At 38.0% G+C, this 22550-nt stretch overlaps 1 protein-coding gene and 1 long non-coding RNA gene across 4 annotated transcripts in view; both read left to right on the forward strand.

The window, feature by feature from the left end:
* Positions 1-11737, forward strand: part of LOC135106248 (uncharacterized) — a 15274-nt gene extending 3537 nt beyond the window's left edge. For all 3 annotated transcript variants that reach the window (XM_064015047.1, XM_064015048.1, XM_064015049.1), the window contains exons 5-11: positions 1072-1256; positions 2100-2296; positions 4048-4223; positions 5640-5783; positions 6777-6918; positions 8220-8350; positions 9121-11737. In XM_064015047.1, the coding sequence (XP_063871117.1) occupies positions 1072-1256; positions 2100-2296; positions 4048-4223; positions 5640-5783; positions 6777-6918; positions 8220-8350; positions 9121-9522 (1377 nt within the window). In that variant the 3' untranslated portion in view covers positions 9523-11737. The remainder of the gene's footprint in view (positions 1-1071; positions 1257-2099; positions 2297-4047; positions 4224-5639; positions 5784-6776; positions 6919-8219; positions 8351-9120) is intronic.
* A 3429-nt stretch (positions 11738-15166) lies between these two features.
* On the forward strand, positions 15167-18037 carry LOC135106278 (uncharacterized). Its single transcript, XR_010271222.1, has 2 exons — positions 15167-15307; positions 17927-18037. It is a non-coding gene; the product is annotated as an uncharacterized LOC135106278 (long non-coding RNA).
* Positions 18038-22550: the final 4513 nt, after the last annotated feature.

Genomic DNA, 22550 nt, shown 5'->3' on the forward strand with positions numbered 1-22550 from the left:
GTTTTAATAGGATGTTAGACGATCTCTTTGGTCAGTCTAATTGTAATGTCATGACATGAAAGGTAAAGATAAGTCAAAAGTAGGATTTACTTATCAATTTTTAAAACAATGCAATTCTCCATTCAATCATGAAATACATAATACAACTATTAGCTGTGTCGTAAAAAGTTACCTCCATAGCTTATGTGTAGAATTTATTTATCTTGATTGGATTTCTGTAGAGGTCATGCATGCTACACACACACATGCAGAAGCTCATCATTTTCTTCAAGGTCTCTCTCAAAAAAAAGAATAAATAAATTATATATATATATATATATATATATATATATATATATATATATATATATATATATATATATATATATATATATATATATATATATATATATATATATATATATATATATATATATATATATATATATATATATATATATATATATATATATATATATATATATATATATATATATATATATATATATATATATATATATATATATATATATATATATATAAATCTTTTATGGAATGACCTGAAGCTTTCTTATTGTTATGGTGTTATGAGGTAGGGAAAACATTTTTATTTTACCACACAACATCTCTATAAAACATATAGTGTAGGTCATATGTATGTTTGTGAATTCAGGATACATTATTTATCATGTGAAGGAGTTACAAAAATTTTACTTAAAAATACTAAAATTTTGCTTCAAAAAAATAAAATAGAAGAAATATTTGAGAAACTGCTATTAACATTATTCTAATTTCCTTAGAAATAAGAGAAAATTGTTTAACTCAGTTTTGTTGGTTTCCATGTTTATTTATGCATATCTTTGTAGAGATGTTTCTCCTGCTCATCCTGAATCACTCAGACATTCTCTGCAGCTTGAGTAGACTTCACCTGTGCATGCAGAGTTTTTTCATAGTATTCCATTTATTTTCTCATGTGATTCAAGAATAACATAGGAATAGAGTTGTTACTTAGTATTTGTAGTGCCATGTATATGTGTGTGTACAGGTAAAAAAAGTATTGATATTTTTTATGAATGTCTTAAATTCTTTCAGCTTGAAAAATTGAACATATCCAACAACTGTTTGAGAGCACTTCCTGGAAGCCTGGTGGAGTGTCCCAAACTCCATGTGTTAGTTACTCAAGGAAATGAGCTCATTCACCCACCACAAGCAATCTGTGATACTGGCTCAGAGGCTACACTTCTCTTTCTCAGAGAGAGACATTTGCAACAAACAAGGTACTGGTGAATATCTTTATTTTGATTTATTGCTTCATCTTTCCAAATATGTCAGTTTGAAGTGACTGTTTCTGCTAATTATTTATTTATCAATTTATTTACTTTTGTTTTAATTCTATAAAATGGAATGGTGTGTGGAGTTGATGAGCTGCAGGCAACACCTAGTGCCAGCTGTACACCAAGAACAGTCATCATAAACTTTTGACTCATTGGTGTATCACATGAGGAGTCACATAAGTGGACTTACTCACCATGTTTGTTGTGTTCGTGGCTGTTACATGGTGGTGCTCAGCACAGGGAACTCTGGCAAGAGGTGTTTTGTGAGTGGTGATCTGCGTGATTGCCAGTCAAATTCTGATAGTAAGAGGGTTTGGTATTTGCCTGCACTACACCTTCCCATCACATTGTCAGAAAATAACAACATTGAATGGACTTCCTCTTTCACTCTGCCTGGACATCACATCTTGCACCAAAGCTTCCTGTTTCTCTCTTTTCTTTGTAACTTTGTGGAAACAGCTCCCACAATACTTAACAGAAGAGCTGCATGGTAATTTGTTCTAAGAAACAAAATGAAGTCTTTAGGTAACATTCCCTTCTTAAGTTATTGTTAGTAATATATAGAACTCATTACTTATTCATTATGACAACACATCCTTTGGAGTGCATATCACTGTAGTAGCCATGCAGCAGTGCACTTAGTGGACCATGAAACTCATCAGCTTTATCCCCAAATTTTCCTGTAATCCATAATCCACTGAGCAGTAGAGAGCTGCTTGATGCATTTCCTGTGAAGCTGTTCAGCAGTTACTTGAGCAGTGAGAAGAATGATGTCTCTTGTTGCAGACCAGCAGCCAAGTTGAGTATCTTTACTCGGGTGAGAGGAGTACAGGTGGTGGCCAGTGTCAGTAACCCAGAATCGGCCAGCATGGAGTACCGTCAGGCTCAGGGAATGTCACGCACCAACAAGCTCAAGTGTCCATTGATGCCACCAGCCTGTGCTACAAGCCTTACACCTGACCAGCTGACTGACTCATTGCTTGGTGAGTCTTGCATCACAATTATGCTTAAAAGAAACTAGATCATTATAAGCACAACATAAGAGAATACATGTTTTGAAATCAGCCGACTTTGCCATTTAACATATTGACAGCAACTGGATTTAAGGAATCCTAGGAAATCTGTGATAGATATTAGGTATCATCATGCATCACAATACTTGCTGTATAATGTATGTACTGTAATTGAAGATTGGCATCCTATGACTTTGGCATTTCATGATTTTGATGTCAGTGCCAAAATAGCATTGTAGTCTTATTTCATCATTCACAAGTTTGTTGCCTGCAGTGTGGCAAGCTACATTCATGATTGTTGTGCCAATCTTTGTAGGTCTTTTTACAAGAATCTTATGTTACTTTATGCATCTTGCCCATATTGCATTGGTATTTTTTTTGTTTTTTGCTTGGTGTGTTTCAAGTTCTGCAATGCTTCCAAAATGTCCCTCAAGCATACTTTAGTGAGAATTTGAATTTACATAAGCTGCATTTCAATTGTTGATGTGTGCTAGAGCATTGTACTGCAGACTGCCTTGTCTAAGTGTCAGTGACTTGCTTTCCTTTTACCCTGAGAGTCTGTCCACATGCTGCTTAACCCCATCTCCTAAAATCAAAATATGTATGGGTTTTGTGGTGTTCTGCTCATGATTCATTGAAGATGGAACTACATGATAGACAGTCAGCAGTAAGTGTCTGTTGGCTGTTCCTTGTCACTGTGACATCTCTGCACACACCTGTTATATACTCTGCTGAATGACCGGGCATTCTTTTCTTGCAAATTTTCCTCGTTTTATGTGTTCTTATATTCTCATATAAAAAGCTACTTTAATGACTGCAGTTTAGTTGACTAGGGAAGACACACAAAAATTATTGTTAGAACTGAGTTCAAATAAGTTTATATAGATACTCAGTAATGATTTATTTTATGTTTTAAATAAAAACTATGTTGAGTGAGAGAGGAAGCAGTGGTTAGTGAGGGAAACAGAATGAAGGGCTAGGAGGATCATTAGGTGACATGTTGTATTGTCATGTTCCTCTTTGGGCCATTCATAGAAACTTTGAGAAATTTATCTGAAGTCAAGATAATTGTGTAGCCATGAGAAGCCTTTGCCAGGCCTGGGATTAAAATCTGACTGGAAAAAATTTGACAGTGCCTTGGACATGTACTGTAATGATGATCTTCAGGTCCCATCATCAATATGGGGTCTTCCTGTTCACTACAGTACACTCCAGCTCAAGATTCAAGCTAAGAGCACACTAAATAGAACTTTAATTTTACTGTTTATAGGCATTTTAGGCCTTCATGCATTACCAGTTTTTTTATCATGTCATTCATGCTTTACCAGCTTTGAATCACATATGCCATCTGAATCTCATCATCATACTGCCTTTTGGAGAGTTGATGGGCAGTTATCATATAGAAAAGGGACTTTGCTCAGGGTAAATGAATCAAATATACATTTACATCATCTAACATTCAATCTTATTATGTGAGTTTAGTGATTCACAACCAAAACACTGCCTCCAGAGAAGCCAGTTGGGGCTGACCTGGAACACCTGCTACTTATGGCACAAGAATGATGAGCTGTGCAGTGGACAGGTGTGGACACATCTGAGGAAACATGAATCTGAACTTCTGAGTTTTATAATGTCCAGTTCATGCCACCAGATTCAGGAATGCATTGTGATTTTTAACTTTTTCATCACTCAACAGGTCTTTCTTCATCCATCAATTTTAGGACTGTTGTATGGTGTGGCCATCAGCGATGCAATGGCTCTCAACACAGAAGGACTCACCGTTGATGAGTGCAACTTTTTCTATGACTCCGAAAACTTCTCCCTAGAAAACAGAATCAGCGACTACCTACGGACACATTTTCCCCCACACGACTGGTCCTCCAACACAGACATCATGGTGAGTCATGTAGGCATTCACTTAATGGTGTTGGTGCCATTCCCATTCTTTTATCAGATTTAGAAGACTGGGACTCCATCACTCACCTCATCTATTGTGTAACTCCCTGCATGAAGGTTTGCAATTTTTATTTTATTTTAGTTATTCAATATTTTTTTAGGGTATGAGCAGATGAAGCTAAGGACACATTAAATTTAGAGAATCCCAAATATAGTGGATTCAATATATACAAATAGTTTGTTAGCAAATTTTAGTTCTTGCCCCATTCAGTAAATAATTCAATAAGTGAATGGCAGTCAGTCTACATTACAATATATGTTCATGTTAATTAGGTACATAATATTGACAGGTTTCATCAAGAATATTGCTTGTCTCTTGTTACAGGAGCTGTCTGCTTAATCAATATCTGTCCATCACTATTTGACATGAAAGCAAGAATTCTTATTGATATTATTTATTTATATTTGTTATGCTGTGACATTTCTATATCAGTATTCAATACATGAATAAATTTTAGATTAATTTTTGTACTTCAGTCCTGCATCTGTCTTTCTTTTCATAGTTTTTGTCTCCTAATGCTTACTTTATTCCTGCCTTTGAAAAATTCAGATCCAATCTTTTTCCTTTTTTTTAAGCTACTAGGCTGGGAATGTCTTGTTTGAAAAGAAAAGTAGCATGTATTCAACTACCTGAATCTGTAAAAGAATTTGGAGAGGATTTCTAAATCATATATCTTAGAAAATAATGGAGAAAGAGAATAAGAGAATTCCTGAGTAATGCAACATTGGTTTAATTTCTGAATTTTCTTGTTACTTCCTTCAGAAAATTCATGTTGTACAGAAAACAAGAAAAACTGAGGAGAGCCTACCACAAAAGGAATAAAGAACAAAACATCAGCTGACCTGCCTTGACATCTAAGGTACACAGAAAGTACAATGAGTGGAAAGTGTACCATTCAGCCACAACAGGGAGGGCATGCAACACATTCCACAGAATTATCATAAAAACAGTGGGAAGGAACAGGTCAGGCAAGCATCACCATAACACCATGAGAGACTGAGGATGGCCACCTGATGGGAAAGCAATGAAGTGAATTCAATTCTACTTCGAAATGTTATTGGCAGAGTTGACTTGTGATGTGAAGTTTCCAGATATGTTCCATTGTAAAGGTTGAGAATATGCAATACAGAGGAAAATGTTACTGGAATCATGGCTGTATCAAATATTACCTTTTGGTGCCAGAAGCTCACCTGTCCAGTGGAACACCTTTCCTGGGTAACTTGGGAACTTTATGCCTTTTTTTTTTAGCCACTGCTTGTGCAACTTTTTCTTTTGCAATTTCTTTTATGAATAGCAATCGATTGGACCTTTTTATCCATTTTTTTTGTGTTCAAATCCAAATCTGGTCATTTTCAGTTGCTGACCCTGGAGTCCATGATGCGGTGGGGAGGAGTGGTGGATGAGCTGGAGCTGGCGTGTCAGCTGGACCAGTGGAGGATTCACGGCTCACCAGACCTGGACCCCATGCCTGGATACTTCCTGTCACCATTTATGAAGAAAGTTAGTACAAGGAAGTGTTGTACACGCATATAGCTTTGGGGAAAGGATGAGCTCTGTACAGTCAACTGTCACCAAACATATCTTTACTGAGTTTGATCTCACTGAGCAGGACTTTACTGAACAGAACTTCATAGAAAATTACTTCACTGAACGTGGCATCACTAAACAGGACATCACTGAACATTACTTTACCAACCATGACCTTACCAAGCATAAAAGCTGTAATTGCACAAGTGGGTAACATATCAAAGAATTTGTGCAACATGTGAGAAATTCAGAAGGTACAAACAGTTGTGCTTGCTCCAAAATCTGGTTCTTGATTTAGACTTGCATATAAAATAGAATTAGCTAATCTAGAGATCACAATAGAAAATTAATCACTAAAATTCATTTAAAATTTATCTGTGTTGGCAGCTTGAGCTGGTTCTTATTAGTGACTTCTCTGAAAGGTAGGAAGCAGTGTGGTGAATTAACTGCCACGCACTAGGGGTGTAGATGGCCTGTGCTTAATGGAGTGTGATGGGTTTGGCATCACATTTTGCTGTACGCATACATCTTTTGTCAAAAATTATCATTATATCATGAGGTGTGTTTTTTCAATGTTGTTATGATGTGTAGCTCACAACCAACAAGGGAGTAGATCACTTTATCTGCATCCCATGTAAGGCTGGTGACAACACAAAATAAATAATAGGAAGGTGAGGAGTGTTACAGTGAAGTGCTTTGTGTTGTTTCAAGCACACATGTCATGTAGTGCTTGAAACTACATGACATGTAGTGACAGTCATTCATCTTTTCATTTGATAAGGCCTGATAAACTGTCCTGTGATCTGTAAGCCACTGAGCTGTGTGAGAAACTTTCTTCACTTGAAGATTGGAATGCCATTAAGGCTCACTTAGTTGTGTACTACAAATGTATAAATAACTACTTGAAGATTTGAATATCATCAAGTGTGAGCAATAGAAGAAAAGAACTTTTATTTCCTGCTTCAGGTTATAACAACAGAAGGATATTCAGCAAACCCTCATGGAGTTGCTGAAGCTGTTTATAAACAAGTCAAGGATGAGATGTCAAGAGGAATTTACCTCACCAATTCCCATGACAACTCGTGTCTTCCATCATCTCTTGTTTTAGGTGAGTGAGTTAGGTATTAGATACCTATATATTTTTCAAGGCACATGTATGTTATGAGGGATTTGTGGGTGTTGTAGATGGTTAACTTTTCTTGATGAATACTGGAAAAAGAGTCCATGTTGTACATTGACAAGCTATAGCCAATGTGATTGGTGGAGCAGAGGTTGACTCTCTGGGAGGATTCAGGATTGTGTCAAAGTGTCAAGGAAGTTCATCTTTCTTCTAATAATAAGAGGACATTCTCTGCATGTGAAAAGTGAACCTCATGTACTTTATGAGGGTAAAACTTGAATCATTAAACATGTATACTGCCCTTTCATCAAACACTTGAATAGTCCCAGCACTTAATATCCATGTAGAACTCTCTCTCTCTCTCTCTCTCTCTCTCTCTCTCTCTCTCTCTCTCTCTCTCTCTCTCTCTCTCTCTCTCTCTCTCTCTCTCTCTCTCTCTCTCTCTCTCTCTCTCTCTCTCTCTCTCTCTCTCTCTCTCTCTCTCTCTCTCTCTCTCTCTCTCTCTCTCTCTCTCCACACCCAGTATGAAAGACAAACTATTGAGACATAAAGTGACCAGTGATGAGGGTGTGGCTGTCTTTAATGGCCTGGATGAAAGACAAGAGTCAGGGTGTGTGGCTGAGGAAAGAGTGGACAAGAGGTACAAACCCTCACTTATTGTGTTACATGTACTCACTCATTTCATTGAAGATATTTTTGTTTATGCTAATAATTTACATGAATTACATCTATGTATAGTAATACTTCTGTATATGTTACCACCACCACTTCTGCTAAGTGGGACAACAGAAGCTATGTCACTACACAGTCTTCTTGTTGTTGTGCTTACTAACTGAATGTTGATTGGTGATAATTCAGTAAAGAGAAGGAAGAGTTGTCAGGCACAACCAGGAGTCCAGGCCAGAATGCCATCCCATCCCAGCAGCTGTCAGCAAGCCCTAGCTGGATCTGCCCACAAGTTAACTGTGCTAACTCTTTCAATGCTAGATATTTTTTCCTATATCATATGGAACCTTATAGAGACATGTTGTTGTGCCACAGCTACATATATAGTTTTATAGCTTAGCAAAGACACAGCCAGTCTTCTGTTTTGCATTTACTCTGAACACACAGCATACATCTCACATTGTTTTCTCTCTCTCTCTCTCTCTCTCTCTCTCTCTCTCTCTCTCTCTCTCTCTCTCTCTCTCTCTCTCTCTCTCTCTCTCTCTCTCTCTCTCTCTCTCTCTCTCTCTCTCTCTCTCTCTCTCTCTCTCTCTCTCTCTCTCTCTCTCTCTCTCCCTTTTCAGGAATACCATGTTTCTACAAACACCATGAAGTGGAGATGAATGCTGAGAGAATTTGCAAAGCTTCACATTCTGACCCAGTTGTGAGGGCCACTTGCATATTTTTGTCACTGTTAGTGGCATCACTCCTGCAGGTGTGTGAATGTATATGTATTGCTTATAAGTTCTCAGTCCTTCATTACTGACAACAGCATTCTTTTGTATTTCAGGTAGTTTTTCTTATATTTCTGACACTTGTACCTCATTCTTACTGCCCTTGTGTAAAATCAGTGGTTCTGTCTCTAAATCCATTATTTTTCACATTAGCATTTGCAACTCATGTTTTCAACCTTTATGCAGCCCAATCCATCAGCAAGTTGAGCAACCAAGCTAACATTATGCAGCACACCGGCCATCCTCGTACAATACTGTATCACACTTATAATACAAAGTAAAGAATATCTCATCTACTTTACTCTCATACATGTTTCTTTTGAGATTATTTATTGTGAATGGTATTTAAATTTACTCTTAGTAGCCAAAAATTAAGGCAAGATTTTTAGAGCTTTGAATATTATAAGCAGAGAGATGGCAACACTTAAATTTTTAAAGAGCACATAGATTTACTGGCAAAGGTTGTTTGAATCTGTAAGAATGCATTGCTATTTTTTCAATCACATGGTGGCCATGAGAGCACCAGAGGGGTGAGCTGCACCACTTTTTTTCTCTACTTAGTAAAGAAAGCATCAGGACTGCCACAAGTGTTTGATGCCTAGGTCTAGCTAATGCAAAGAGAATGATACCCAATTTTTAAGTTATGACAGAAACAAAAATATTTGCATTAAGAAACAATAGAAAAACAGAATATGTACTAATGTGTGATCATTTCAAAGTATGGAAATAATCCAAGTGTGTTTTGCTTCAGGGACAGAAAACAAAAGATGTTCCAGTCCTTGGTCTTGTCAAGGAGCTAATGCAGAAGGTGGAGGAAACACTGACAGACAAAAGTGAAAAGGAGAGGTTCCAGGCAGCTTTCCACACCCACTATGAAAAGTTTTCACACAGGTGTGATGTGTTGACAACCTTACAGATGTTGATGTTTGTTCTCAGCAGTAAGCAGCTTGACTTCAAGGAACATATCACCAGGATTGTAATGCAGGGAGGAGAGGGGGTGTGTGTTCATGCCAGTGTGGTGGGAGGGGTTTTGGGCCTCATTCTTGGCTATTCAAATCTCCCACAAGACTGGCTCATCCAGCTTCCTCAAGAAAATATTAAGTTTTTGAACTCTAAGTTAAATTTGTTACTTGACCTCTTTGGTTTGCCTTGAATGAAGTGACATATTACCTTATGCAGATGTAAAGTTAATATTTCAGATTATGTATTACAGTTAATTATTGAATTCTTTAGTTCATGCATCACTATAACTGGATAGAAAGAGATTGGCATAAGATGTTTTGTCTGTGCCTTGATGCTCAAAGTGGCAGCCACAACATAGCATCCTCACCTGTCTTCCCTCACTTGCCACAGTCCTTTCATTCCTGTTTGGAGTCCTTTTGTCTTCCCTCAACTGCACTTGCTCAGAAGGCATATGGTCTTCCTCTACAATGTGACTCGTACACATTTTTAATCAATAAAGTGATGTTCTTACTGAACCACCTCAGTAATATTCCATTCAAGCATTTAAACCACTCCACAGTTCACATATTGACATGTAGCAATCCTTTATATTTTGTGCATGTGTGTGAAATGCTGTGCTCCTTGGAGCTTCCTCTGAAGAGACAGCTGTGAGAGACAAGTTCCTGTGTAACATCAGCACCATTCTGTTGATCCTTGAATGTCAGTCTTCTTACACAAGAGAGGTATAATTGGGGTGAGAGTGATGGGATCAGTAAAGAGCAGCAAGTGAGCTGCATTTGTGGTGTTGTGCAATAAAGGTGCCAGAATTGACACATTTCACTTTGGCAGTGTCCTGTGATGGGCATTGTTATGTTACTCACTCAGGCTTTATTTCATGGACCAATGTGGAAACTTACTGTGATATACTGTTTTCCTTTTAATTGGGGTTGATCTATACAGAAATGACTAGTTCTGTCATGATCAGTGTTCAGTAATGTTCTTTGTATTCAAGACACCACTTGATTTTTATATCACTGAGAGCATTTCTTGTTCATACTTGTATTCATTGTAATAGAAATGCCTCATTTTGTTTTAGTTTTAAGGTGACATAACTATGTGTCTTGTCATCATAAACTATGTACATTATGCAGCCTCTTGTATGTTGCAAATAATTGGTCTCCAAGAAGTCTTGAAAAACATATCAGGAATTAAAATGGGTGATGGTATGTAGCATCCACACCACCCGTGTTAACACTCCTATTAGATATGAGCAATTCAGACTTCCATGCCTCTGCCTTCCTGATCACTGACACTTTTGCAAAGAAAGTACTGTAAGATAAGAGCATTAGTCCTCAAACAAGATTGCAGGCAATGCTACATAAAGCTGTGGCCAAGGCAGGCAACACAAATACCAACACCCACCATTTCCTTTCTTCCTCACCTTACTGAATGACTTCAGGCATTCTCTCTCTCTCTCTCTCTCTCTCTCTCTCTCTCTCTCTCTCTCTCTCTCTCTCTCTCTCTCTCTCTCTCTCTCTCTCTCTCTCTCTCTCTCTCTCTCTCTCTCTCTCTCTCTCTCTCTCTCTCTCTCTCTCTCTCTCTCTCTCTCTCATCGTATCACAAGCATTGCTCCAGGCAATACTATCCATGGCACAGGCATGATGCTCAGTACAATAGATCCACCTTACTTGTTTGCTTGACTGGGAGAGCTGTCCGTATCCTCCAGAAGCCCCTATGGAGGCTGACATGTCTTCAGGGAGAGCAGGAGAGAGAGAGAGAGAGAGAGAGAGAGAGAGAGAGAGAGAGAGAGAGAGAGAGAGAGAGAGAGAGAGAATAGCAGAATAGATTCAGGTGTGTGGATTGGGTGGACTGGTGCAGGAGGCTGATGGATGACCTACCTGTGCCCATGGACTGTATGGGTTAATTCAGTGAGGGCCATGCAGGGATCAAGGCGAGATGGAGAGTGGAAGTACTACACAAAACTTGAATTTTAGGACCCAATAATGTATGATGCAAGAATCTGCAACACAGTCACATTGCTTCTTGGTAATGTTTAAGGTGCAGCTCCTTATTTCCAAATGCTGATATAAGAAATGTATTGTAAGGCCCCATCCACATGATTGTAAACACTGTTCATCCATTCATACACTGCAGCAAACAGTTGTACTACCAAACAGATGGCCTTAACTGGTGATGTCACTCAACCATGGGCATGGACACTGTTGGTTTCCCCCTAAATTTTATCTTAACAATGGGCTTCAAGTGAGTGCTGATCAGGCAGTGCTCAGTCATGTGGATGGGGCATATTTTTAATCTGCTTGTTTACCATTTTTTACATGAGCCTGTGTAAGGTTGGTATAGGGTTGGTTGGCATTGACTTGATATAATGTTACTTTTTATTAAAAAATATTTGTTTCCTATATACAGTAAGCTTGTTTTTATGCCATGTCTTTCCTCTGCATGATTTTGAAACAGTTTGTATGACTCTCAGAAACAAAATTTACATGAGTATGTACACAATAAGCAGCCACCCAGCAAGGGACCCCATGAATTCAGACATGTGCTCTGAGATGTGTGAGAAAATTGATGAGTGTTGAGAAAAACAAACTATTTGCAGTTGAGGTGAAACCACTGGTGCCATTAATCCCTTGATGTAGCTGAGCAAGAGCATTTATACCAGGCATGAAGGCAGCTTGTAAGTGAGGTTTATGGGCCCCACCACTGCCACCACACCCATCCCACCCAACACCTATTTATTCATTCAGGGACAATAAGCTTTCCTGCCTATGTGGTCAATGTGCTCCTTAATTTTTAGTCCGTTGTTCCATATGACTGGTGACTACCTTTTAACCACCAAGCTGTAATCACACTTGTCTTTAGTCTTTCTGTGTTTATTTAAAGGTCCTGTGTGTTTATTTTCATCTTTGCTATCACCAGGGCCTCTCCCATGTCTTTATTAATGTGTAGGCAGCCTTTATGTTGCCAAAATACACACACACACACACACACACACACACACACACACACACAGCAGGTGCTTCAAACACAATGGCTGGAAGAAGTAAGTTGGCAGGTTGTAGAAGGTTTGGCTGCCATACAAGATAGCAATGAGGGAGTAACAGTCAGCTTCTGGGTGGGCTGAGTGGCTTGCTTTGTTTGTGTGAAAGTCCAATGTAGAATATCTGTTATTCTTGAAAAACATATTTATGGATCAAGATGTTGCAAGATTTGGTGCATCATTATATATGTATATATATTTGAATTTCAAGGGCAATATTTTGTTTATGGTTGTAATATTTCTTCTGCAATTTTGATGCTGTACCATTTAGTAGTAATTACTGGAGCTTATACTTTGGACCTTCTCATGAACCTGTAGAAGCTTTCCTGTTCCTCTGCCAACACACACTACCACCACCACCACCGCCACCACCACTTCATTAATTCTGTTTCTCCATGTGATCTCACATCACACTCACACTCATGTTTACTCAGCCATATGCTTCCCATGCTTAGTGGGTTGTGCTTCTGGGACACAAGTGACCACAACTGCCACAACCACCACCATCACTATTATCTCTATCATTACTTTCCCTTCACTCTGTTTCTGAAGCATTGGCTGCTCCTGTCCAGGACCAGGCTTCCAGAATTGCCACTCACCACTCGCCAGTTTCTGCTTCTCAGAAGCTTCATCATGACAGCTCTCCCATGTTGCCATCCCGTTTGAGTAAGAATGATGCTGCTGCAATTATCATCAAGCCTTGGCACTTGCTTAGGATACTCTGACTCTCACTCTCTTCCCTGTTCACTCAGTTGACATTTGCAGAAAGCTTGGTTGTTGATCATGACTTTCCTGGAAATGTTTGCTTTCTTGAAGGAGGGAGTGAAGAGTGGCTGGTGGAGCAATATAGTGTATATTCATTTCTCTATATCTGAGGCATATTTCTAAGAACTCTCTCAAAGTGAGGACTTTAACAGAAGAGTCTTAGTTTATTCCTCTCTTTTCATTTCCTCCTTGCATGTTCTAATTATCTCATTATATTCTCACACCATTCTCTCACATACTCCACTACTCTGTTCCTTCAAGTCACTGGTGGTCATCAGCTTAAACCCACTAGATCTACCTTATACCTACTCTTAAGTTTTCTCTCCTCTGTCACTCTGTACTTTCCTACCATTCTTTCCACAAGGCCAGACCACCAAAGGGTGCTGCACTTGACCATCTTAACCAGTCCACACAACAATAGTTAGGTTGAGTGTGTGCTCCGTCCACCTTTGTTGTTTTCTACCCAAGATGTGAGTGTTGGCATGGTTGTTTTCCAGTAAATGAGAGCCTTTGCACTGATTGTTACTGATTCCTAGGGAAACTCAAAATCTCATTAATACTGACATAACTTTAGTGCATATAAATCTACTCATGCCCAGATACAATTTTTATAAACACAACAGATGTAGTTACATGAATGATTTGATTTTGTGTGCTACATACGCAGGAAGAGTTTTTGTTATAGGGAATATTTGGCTTTGAGATGTGGAACTTAAGAAAATCAACAAATTAATAAATAGAATAAAATATATAATAATTAGATCAAAGAAAAGATCTTGGTTAAACAAACTGACCAACCCATAGACATGACATCTTTGAAATAGTTTCTCTCTCTCTCTCTCTCTCTCTCTCTCTCTCTCTCTCTCTCTCTCTCTCTCTCTCTCTCTCTCTCTCTCTCTCTCTCTCTCTCTCTCTCTCTCTCTCTCTCTCTCTCTCTCTCTCTCTCTCTCTCTCTCTCTCTCTCTCTCTCTCTCTCTCTCTCTCTCTCCTTTCCTGCCATTCTTTCTACAAGGCTAGACCACCATTGGGTGCTATACTTGACCATTTCAAGCTGAGAACATCAAATAACAGCAGAGTATGGTAACAACAGGTGTGTTATGGGCATGAACAAAACAGTGGGACATGAGGTGCTGGAGTGTGAGTGATGAAAGAGACAGGATGGAAATAAGGTGTGTGACAGAGATGGGATGTGAAACAAATGAAATGGTTGAGACTCATGAACAGGGAGAGAATGTGTTAATGGTGAGTTATGGGAGAAGACAGTGGCTGGGTGATTGAGGCTGTGAAATTTTATTGGGAAGAATGAAGTGTATGTCATCCATCTTTTAAAGTGTGTGTGTGTGTGCTCCTCTTTCAGACTGAATGTTTTAATAGAACTCTCCTACTCCTGCTCAAGACTTCAGACTCTGGAGGACACATGGAATGCCACTAACGAGATGTGAAGAGACATAATCAGAAGTAATTCAGAGCATTCGCACAAGCATAGTAGTTTTCTGTGGGTGTGCCGTGCATTGCGTCATACGGCTCTAGAAATCAAACTGCCCGCCACCGAAATGGGCTCAATGACGCAACACTTATCAAATTAGATCTTAACTGAAGGAACTAAACAATTTAAAAAATCGTACTAATTATTATTTTTCACCATAAATTCATAGTATAGTAGGATATTGGTCATCCAAAGAATGATTGAAGAAATTCAATAAATGTTAATCAATCTTTATCAAATTAGATGTTACTGGATAATAATGTTGATATAAAATATGCAAAAAAAATCAATGGTTTATCATGAAAAAAATAGAAATATGGCATAAAAAACACCAGAAGAGAGAGAGAGAAAAAAAAATCATGGAATGCATGAAATATTACGGAAAGTTCCTATCAAATGTAGTTCTAATATAAATAAAAGAGTCAGTTACATCATAAAAGCTATATTTTTTTCATAATTAGAAATTGATTTTGTACTACATTAATTATCATAAGAATAAAATACAAATAAAATCCACCACTATTATCGCTCGTTTAACTATTGCATCTCCGCCATTCTACTTCAGCAGACTAAGCCGGACGGGACACTCCTCTAAACACAATGCTGATGAACAGGCTTGCCGTGGCCTCCAGGGGCCTCATGACCTCGGCCATCAGGAGGGGAGGTGACGGGGGAGTGCCTGGCGCGGTGAGTACTGGCGGGGCGCAGGAAGAGTGACTAGTGAAGGGAGAGAGTGAGTGTGTGAGTGGCGGCGATCAGCTGATGGAGGCAGCGAGCTGCGTCTTGGCCGGCCTGCCCCACCTGGCTCGCATATCTAACGCTTATTTCTCAGCTCCCTTATTATGCAACCATAATTCTTTTCTTCATGTCATGAATACACCGGGGATGATATTGAAATAACATTGTTTTCGCCGAAGGGCTAAGTATTCCTACGTGGTGGGCCAGGTTAGGGTTAGATTTATTCGTTTCACTAATTCAATTCCCCATTGTGTTGATCACAATGTGAAAAAAAAAAACATGTTTTTTGCCCCGAAATAATGTACATTTTAGCAGGCCATGGCTACTTCCATAATCCTCGTCATTGATTTACCACTTGTAAAGCGCTGCTATGAGGATAGTTTAATGTGATTGGATGTACTTTGTAAGACCACTTGCAAATTCTGAGTGAGAGGGAGGGAGCTTTGGTATAGCCTCATAATGCCCCTCAATGAGACACTTTATTGCAACAACTGTTAACTGTCAGGTTTGGTGGCTTAGGTTCGGTTAGCAAGGTTTATCATTTTAAGAAGATGGAACTTTTTTCTGATAGATTTTGCTGTGATTTCAAAGGAACTTTTTTCTGATAGATTTTGCTGTGATTTCAAAGAATCTTGTATATTCTTGGAAATCAATAGTTTTTTCCTTACTGATGATAACACAAGTACAGGAAAATGAGTGATCTCCCTGAAAAAGTCAGATTCTTTCAAAACAGCAAAATTTATCAGAAAAATATAGTTTTGACTGAAAACAAGTAGATTAATAAAACAAATAATCATCCAATCATCATCATCATTACCACCACAATGATGAGAGTCCTTCATCCTCCTACTGGAGACCATCAGCTTCATCCTTACCTTCATAGCAGGCACAGGAAAGGTAAAAGAGGAATTGTAATGCAAGCCTTAGCACCATAGGTGACTGTTAATATGTGGCAGTAATGAGTGAGATGGGTGACTGCTGCCAAATAGTGTTTGCCAGACACTACTTTCAAAATCACTAAATTGTATTCATGGAATAATTCTCCCCAGTTTCCCATTCCATATATTTTCATACATGTCATAGAGATGGAAACAGATGTTCAGAGGAAAAAATAGTGTTCAGAATGTAAAATTGAATTCCTGTGCCATTTGGATTTAAACAAAAATTATGTTCAGACTTGTAAGTGTTCAAAGGTTCTGCTCTAATTATTGATTAAAATAACTTGGCCTCATGGATGCGGTCAACTGCACTGGTCACCATATGATAATAGTTTTGTTAATTTAACTAACCTTATCAAAAGAGCAAATAATTGTGTATGCTGCAGCGTCGGGTATTACATTCCTCATGCTGCAGGTATAATGCAAAACAAACGCAATGAGAGGTAATTTGAAATGTATTGTAGTCAAGACATCTCCAGATCTTGACATTCTCCCACAACTGTCCCATGTTTGACATACTGTTCTAAATTATATAATCAAGAGTTTCAGGAGAGTGTGTGGAGTATATTAGGAATTTGGGTAAATCTGTATTTTCATACAATATGTACTTCCATTTATGTTCTCTTTCCCAGTGCACAACAGGCATGGGGATTGATGTGAAAGCAGAAGTTCAGCTTGTGGAAAACAAATATGTACAATGCAAAAGCCAGCCTGTGCAGACATTATTGCCATATATATTTTAGCCTTGTGATTGTGAAGACATTTCAAAACTAAATAATTAGATATTAAACCTCCTCATTCAGTGGATCAGTCCATTCCTTGGACCTTTCCTTATTGGGTATAAACTGCCATCTGTCTCCAGACTAAGTCAAACTAACTGCCTTGCTTTGGTCTTGCCCAATTAGCAGTGAGAGGCATTTCAAAACTAAATCTAACCAAACAATAAAATCTCTCAGGTGAGACACACATCAAAATTGTGTTCTGCATAAGAGATTGTCTTACCTCAGTTGTAGCTGCTGGGAGATTGAAAATGCGTGTGGCATCACAGGATTGGTGAGGCAGTGTATAGATGGATTTGATTTGATTCCACTGTGACACACAAATCCCTCACAACAATAGAGTTGCATAGTTTGTTACATTAGTCATGAGAGGCCATTTTAATGAGAGGTAAGACTGAGATTCAGTTAAATCTTCAAAAGTGGTCTATGAACACTTATTGATTTCCACTGGATGAAGCAGGGGCTCAAAATACTAGCCCAGATAGTGAGAGCTGCTGCAGGAGGACAGTCATATCTATGTGCTGTATGCATTGTACAAAACTGTTGTAATAAAGGGATTTGATTGGCCTTATTTTCTAATGCAGTCAATATTGGACAAATCAGCAATGGACAAATAGTAATTAAGGAACCAGGCTGGTGAACATTTTGACTGATATTTTTAGGTATTATTATAAATGCTTGAGAGGTGAGGCAGTATTTTTTTGTCACACTTAACAGCAGTGAGGTGATGTCTCTTCTGACATACTGATGATAAAGATTTGAGCTTAAATATTTGCAGTTTTGGGAGAAGTATAAGAGGCAAGAGGTGATGGTTCCTTAGACACAAATTGATGGCGACATTTTTCTTTCAGAACCTGCCTTTCCAAATCAAGAACAGATTTAAGCTCACTGTTGTGTTTGTTGCTTTCTTCGGCTCTGGCATGGCCCTTCCCTTCGTTCTTGTACGCCACCAGCTGCTGAAGCAGTGAGAGGGGAAGCTGTCTTTCCCTCAAAAAAAAATATATATATGTATGTATGACCAAGGTAAGCATGCTTCAGTATTAGGCATAGGAAAACACTGCAGGAATATAGTAATTGTTTATTTTACTTTAAAGTATTATTGTGCAGCATTTTGTTGAATATCTTCAAAGTACTTAATGTGCAATAAGAAAAAATATTCACGGGTAATTCTTAGTGAGAATCAGTGACTTACCTTGTGTAGCCATTTGCTCTTTGCCCTTAATTATCAAATGTCAGTGAACTTCAATTTTTCAATTCCTATTCCTGTTAGAAATTGTAGTTGTCTGTCTTCATATGACAACTGTTACTGGCTTTGCCTCACATTTCTAGTATAGGTTTTCAGACAGTACATACTTTCCCAGTAGTAAAGTTAATATTGTATGTGTGGCTAATAGCATTCTTAGGGTTGTGTTGTTAGTGACAGGAGTGTCTTGTGGATGGAAGATGAGCAGATGATAGTAGAATTTGTTGTGGATGAAAATTTGTGGGAAGACTGGAATAGAGAACTGTGGGCTTAGTTCAGGGTCAGGAATGAGGTTAGATGCATAGGGTCTGAATGAAAGAAAAGGCACTGGTTAGTCTATTGAAAGGTACAAGTCACTTGTAAGGTAGTGTATTGCTGCAAACTCCAGATGAATTTAGTGTGAAATCATTGGGGGATGTCTAAGTGTGTGTATGTATGTATGTACATGTGCTTCGTATTTGCTATATTGTTAGGATACTAACAGGTAGGAAATTGGTTTACAATACTATTTGTTGTCTGTCATATGGGTACTGTGTAGTTTAGACAGGTAGATGGAATGTGGTAAAGCCAAGATACAGGGTGACCCTGGGGATCTTTTTTTCTTAAAACATTAGGGAAATAATGACCTCCAGAGTCACCCTGTGTTTCTTCACCACATTCCACCATATGAGTATTGTATGATGGGGTTTAATTTCCTTCCTTTTACTGGATTTTGACAAGTTACTAGGATAGGTCTATTACATAAAAGCCAGCTTTGGTAATTTTGAAGTTTACAGGATACTAAATGTAGAGCCTGAGTGGAATAGAAGGCCTTTAAGTAGCAGAACCAGTTATTGTCTTACTGATCCCTAGAAAATGTGGGTGAATGCTTTCTGCCTGGGAGAAACTTCTCTTCTGCTATCCTGTTATGTAAAAAAGCATGTGTCAGTCTTTAATGGTCCAAAGAAAATATACAGTAGCAGCAAACACCTAAAGAAATCTGACAAGACTTTTGACAAAGGAACTTGTTCCTATTGTTCACTGATTGATTTCTGAGTTATGATATGTTTGTAAGTGAAGCCAAGGCTTCATCTTCCCACTGCCATGCATTTATATCCACAATAATTTTTTTCTTCCCCATAGTAATGTATTTTTGTATTGTGTAAAACTTTTTTCTTGTGCCTTATATTTGTATTAGTAATTTTCTACCATGCTTCTATATGAGAATCAAAGTATAATTTTATAAAATTTTTACCACCAGTAAGTTTATTTGTAAAGTGCAGCAAATATTGATTCAGATAGTTTTATGCAATATGAACAAACATATTGTAGAATGAAAGGAATATGAACAAACATTATTGTGGAATGAAAAACAACTATAGTAGATAAAGATCCAAGGCATGTTGGGAGGTGCAGCTACAGCACAGCCCACAGATGTGACGTCACAACCCAAAAAAACAATCGGTGAACATAGGGAACAGCGGTAACAAGTGAATAATCAGGATCTTTATTACTAAAAAGCTCATGATTTGTCATCATATCTCTGGGTGTTTGGTGCTACTTACTGTACACTTCCCTTATCAATGTAGATTTTAAAATGTTATTTTGCTTATGAATGAGAAAATTAAGAGACGCTTCTGGCAAGTATTTGTGCACATTTCACAGAGTGGCTATGCACTGAAACTTTGCAAGTCAACAAACAATCCATAAAGGCAATTTCTGCAAAACTTGCAAGTCAGCATTATGCTGACCAAACCAAATTATACCAAACTAACACCTCTCTGATGCAGTCTTGTTTACAGTTTCTTCTTGCAGTTTTATCTCGTTTCTCTCTAATATCAATTAGTTTTCCTTTTAGTTTTCTCTTTCCTTCCAAAAACTGTAGTGTTTCAATGTCATTGTTGTCAAAAAGGAGCTTAACAGTAATCTGATCTAAATTTTCTTGGTGTGGTCTTTGTAATTTATCCACTAATCTCATCTTCCCTTACTCATGTTATCAGTCTTTTCCTTTTTCCTTGAACCAAGCTGCTGCTGGTAAACAAAGTTTGTGTAGATGCTGTGTGATGTGAGTGGCTGTTGGGATGAAAGTGAAGCCTCCTCTCCCTCAGTTTCTTGTCCCAGCAGCAGCTTGGCTCAGAACAGGAATTAACTGATAAAAATAAAGTAAGAGATAAAGACCTGAAGAGACAAGTGAATAAATTACTAAGACAATACATAGAAAATTAAGATTATGTTATAAGTGAGTTCCATTTTGACTTAAGTAACATTGTGACAGCAAAAATATTATACAGGTTTTGGAAAAGTACAAGGAAAATCAAGTGATGTTTAAGGGAAAGAAGAAAGCAGATCAGACTGCAAAAAGAAGCTGTAAACAAGACCACATTAGAGAGGTGCTGTTGCAACCTTAAACCAGCAGCCCTTCTTTGCATCATGTCCTCAGAGGGAGGAAAGGGTTGAAACTGAAAATTCTGAACCTGCAGAAGGGGTTTCAAGAGTTTTTACTGGTACATGAAATAAGTCTGTATTTGAATGTTTGTACAAGCTGAGCAACTATTAAGCTGACAGATTTTACTGTATATTTGAAAATGGAGGGAATGTTCTGAGGGAGGTGTATGAATTCATAGCTGAAGTGTGGTGGTGCAAGACAAGCTGAATTTATTGGTTCAGGCTGTGATGTGTGTGCTTGCAAAGGAGAGTGTGTTTTGAATGGGACATGTTGTGTATCAAGATGGAAAGGTGAGAGCAGTATAAATGTGTTCACATAAAGGTGCAGCAGGGGAGCACAATGGGTGGAATGGATGCTTAGAAATTTTTTAGGATGGTTTGGCCACATGTAGAAGACAGAGAGGAGAATCTGAGTGAAATTAAGGCTCCATTGCTTTCTTAAGTATTGTGCAACATGCATAAAAAGCTTCAAATAGAAGTGGAAAGAAGTCTTATGTGGGAGACAGACTGCCTTAAGTGGCACATACAAAGACTATCTTAAGAAGTATTTTGTTGCAAGGTAGATATACTAGGAGATTTAAGATGATAAATGGAGCACTATTAAGGTAGAGATAGTAGGAGAGGAAGCTACTTAAAATGATAAATGAAGTACTATTTGCTATCTTGATTTTTCAGAGTTGGTCCTGAACTTGTTACTTTTATATTCTGCATATATATGTACATTTTCACCTAATTTTCATATTTTCTTTCCAGGTGTTAGTGGAGTGGCTGAAGATGTAAAAAGGAAATTGTAATTTAAAAATAGAGGAATACATTTGTTCTCATTATTTTGAACCTTGTGTGAAACTGCTTGCTTTCACATCTACTCATGGTGCTCAATGATGGCATTGCAGGAAAGGGAGCTGAATGATGGTGGCAGAAAACATTATACTCACTACGCCAATGTCCCTGCCAAAAGAAAACAAACAAGAACAAATATAATAATAAATATTAAATCCAAGGCTGGCAAAGAAATACTAATAATAAATAAGACATGAAGACAGCTCTTGCGCTTATACTGATAATTTCACTCGTTACACCTTGTAATTTCATCTCTTATTTAGCATGACCACCAAATTCCTTGCCAACACATTGGAGAGATCTCTCAAAGATGGAGTGTAGTGTTACATAAGTACAACCCCAAAATTACGTCGATGTGCTCAAAATTAATTTGCAGTGGTTAACATAACTGAGGATGAAAGGATGAAAAACAGTGAGAAAAGTATTGGGGAACAGGCATTTGAAGTAAATGAACTACAGTAAGGTGAAATAGATATACAAAAAATTGATGCTGCAATTGAGTCATGGTTCCTGAGACAAAGTGTTGGTAAGAGAACATTTAGGATAATTGGCTATCAAATGCAGAGCTAAAAGAACAATTTCTGGAGCAAAGAACTGTGGGACAGGAATCCCTGGTACACAAAAGTAACATAGAATAAGGCAGGAGACCTTAAATATCACCAGACACAATTAAATATCCTGCTTATTACTGTCAAATTAGAAATGCCTCATTTTGCCATTTATTCACTGAGTCTGGAATAATAATGAAAAATCATTGTAGATAATGCTGGTAGGGCATTAAAAATTCACCACAAGTTTATTGCATAAGCCAATACAATTCCACTAGGGAAGGCTATTGGCTGAGACACCTACCATGCTGGCTCAGGATGGTTGAGTTGTGAGCTTCATCAGCCTATGTTCTGTAACTATCCTCTGCTTGGTGAACAGGGACTGAGGTGTGCACACAAGAAAACAAGCTTAAAGTGTCT

This window comes from Scylla paramamosain, chromosome 13 (assembly GCF_035594125.1).
Source record: "Scylla paramamosain isolate STU-SP2022 chromosome 13, ASM3559412v1, whole genome shotgun sequence".
NCBI lineage: Eukaryota > Metazoa > Arthropoda > Malacostraca > Decapoda > Portunidae > Scylla > Scylla paramamosain.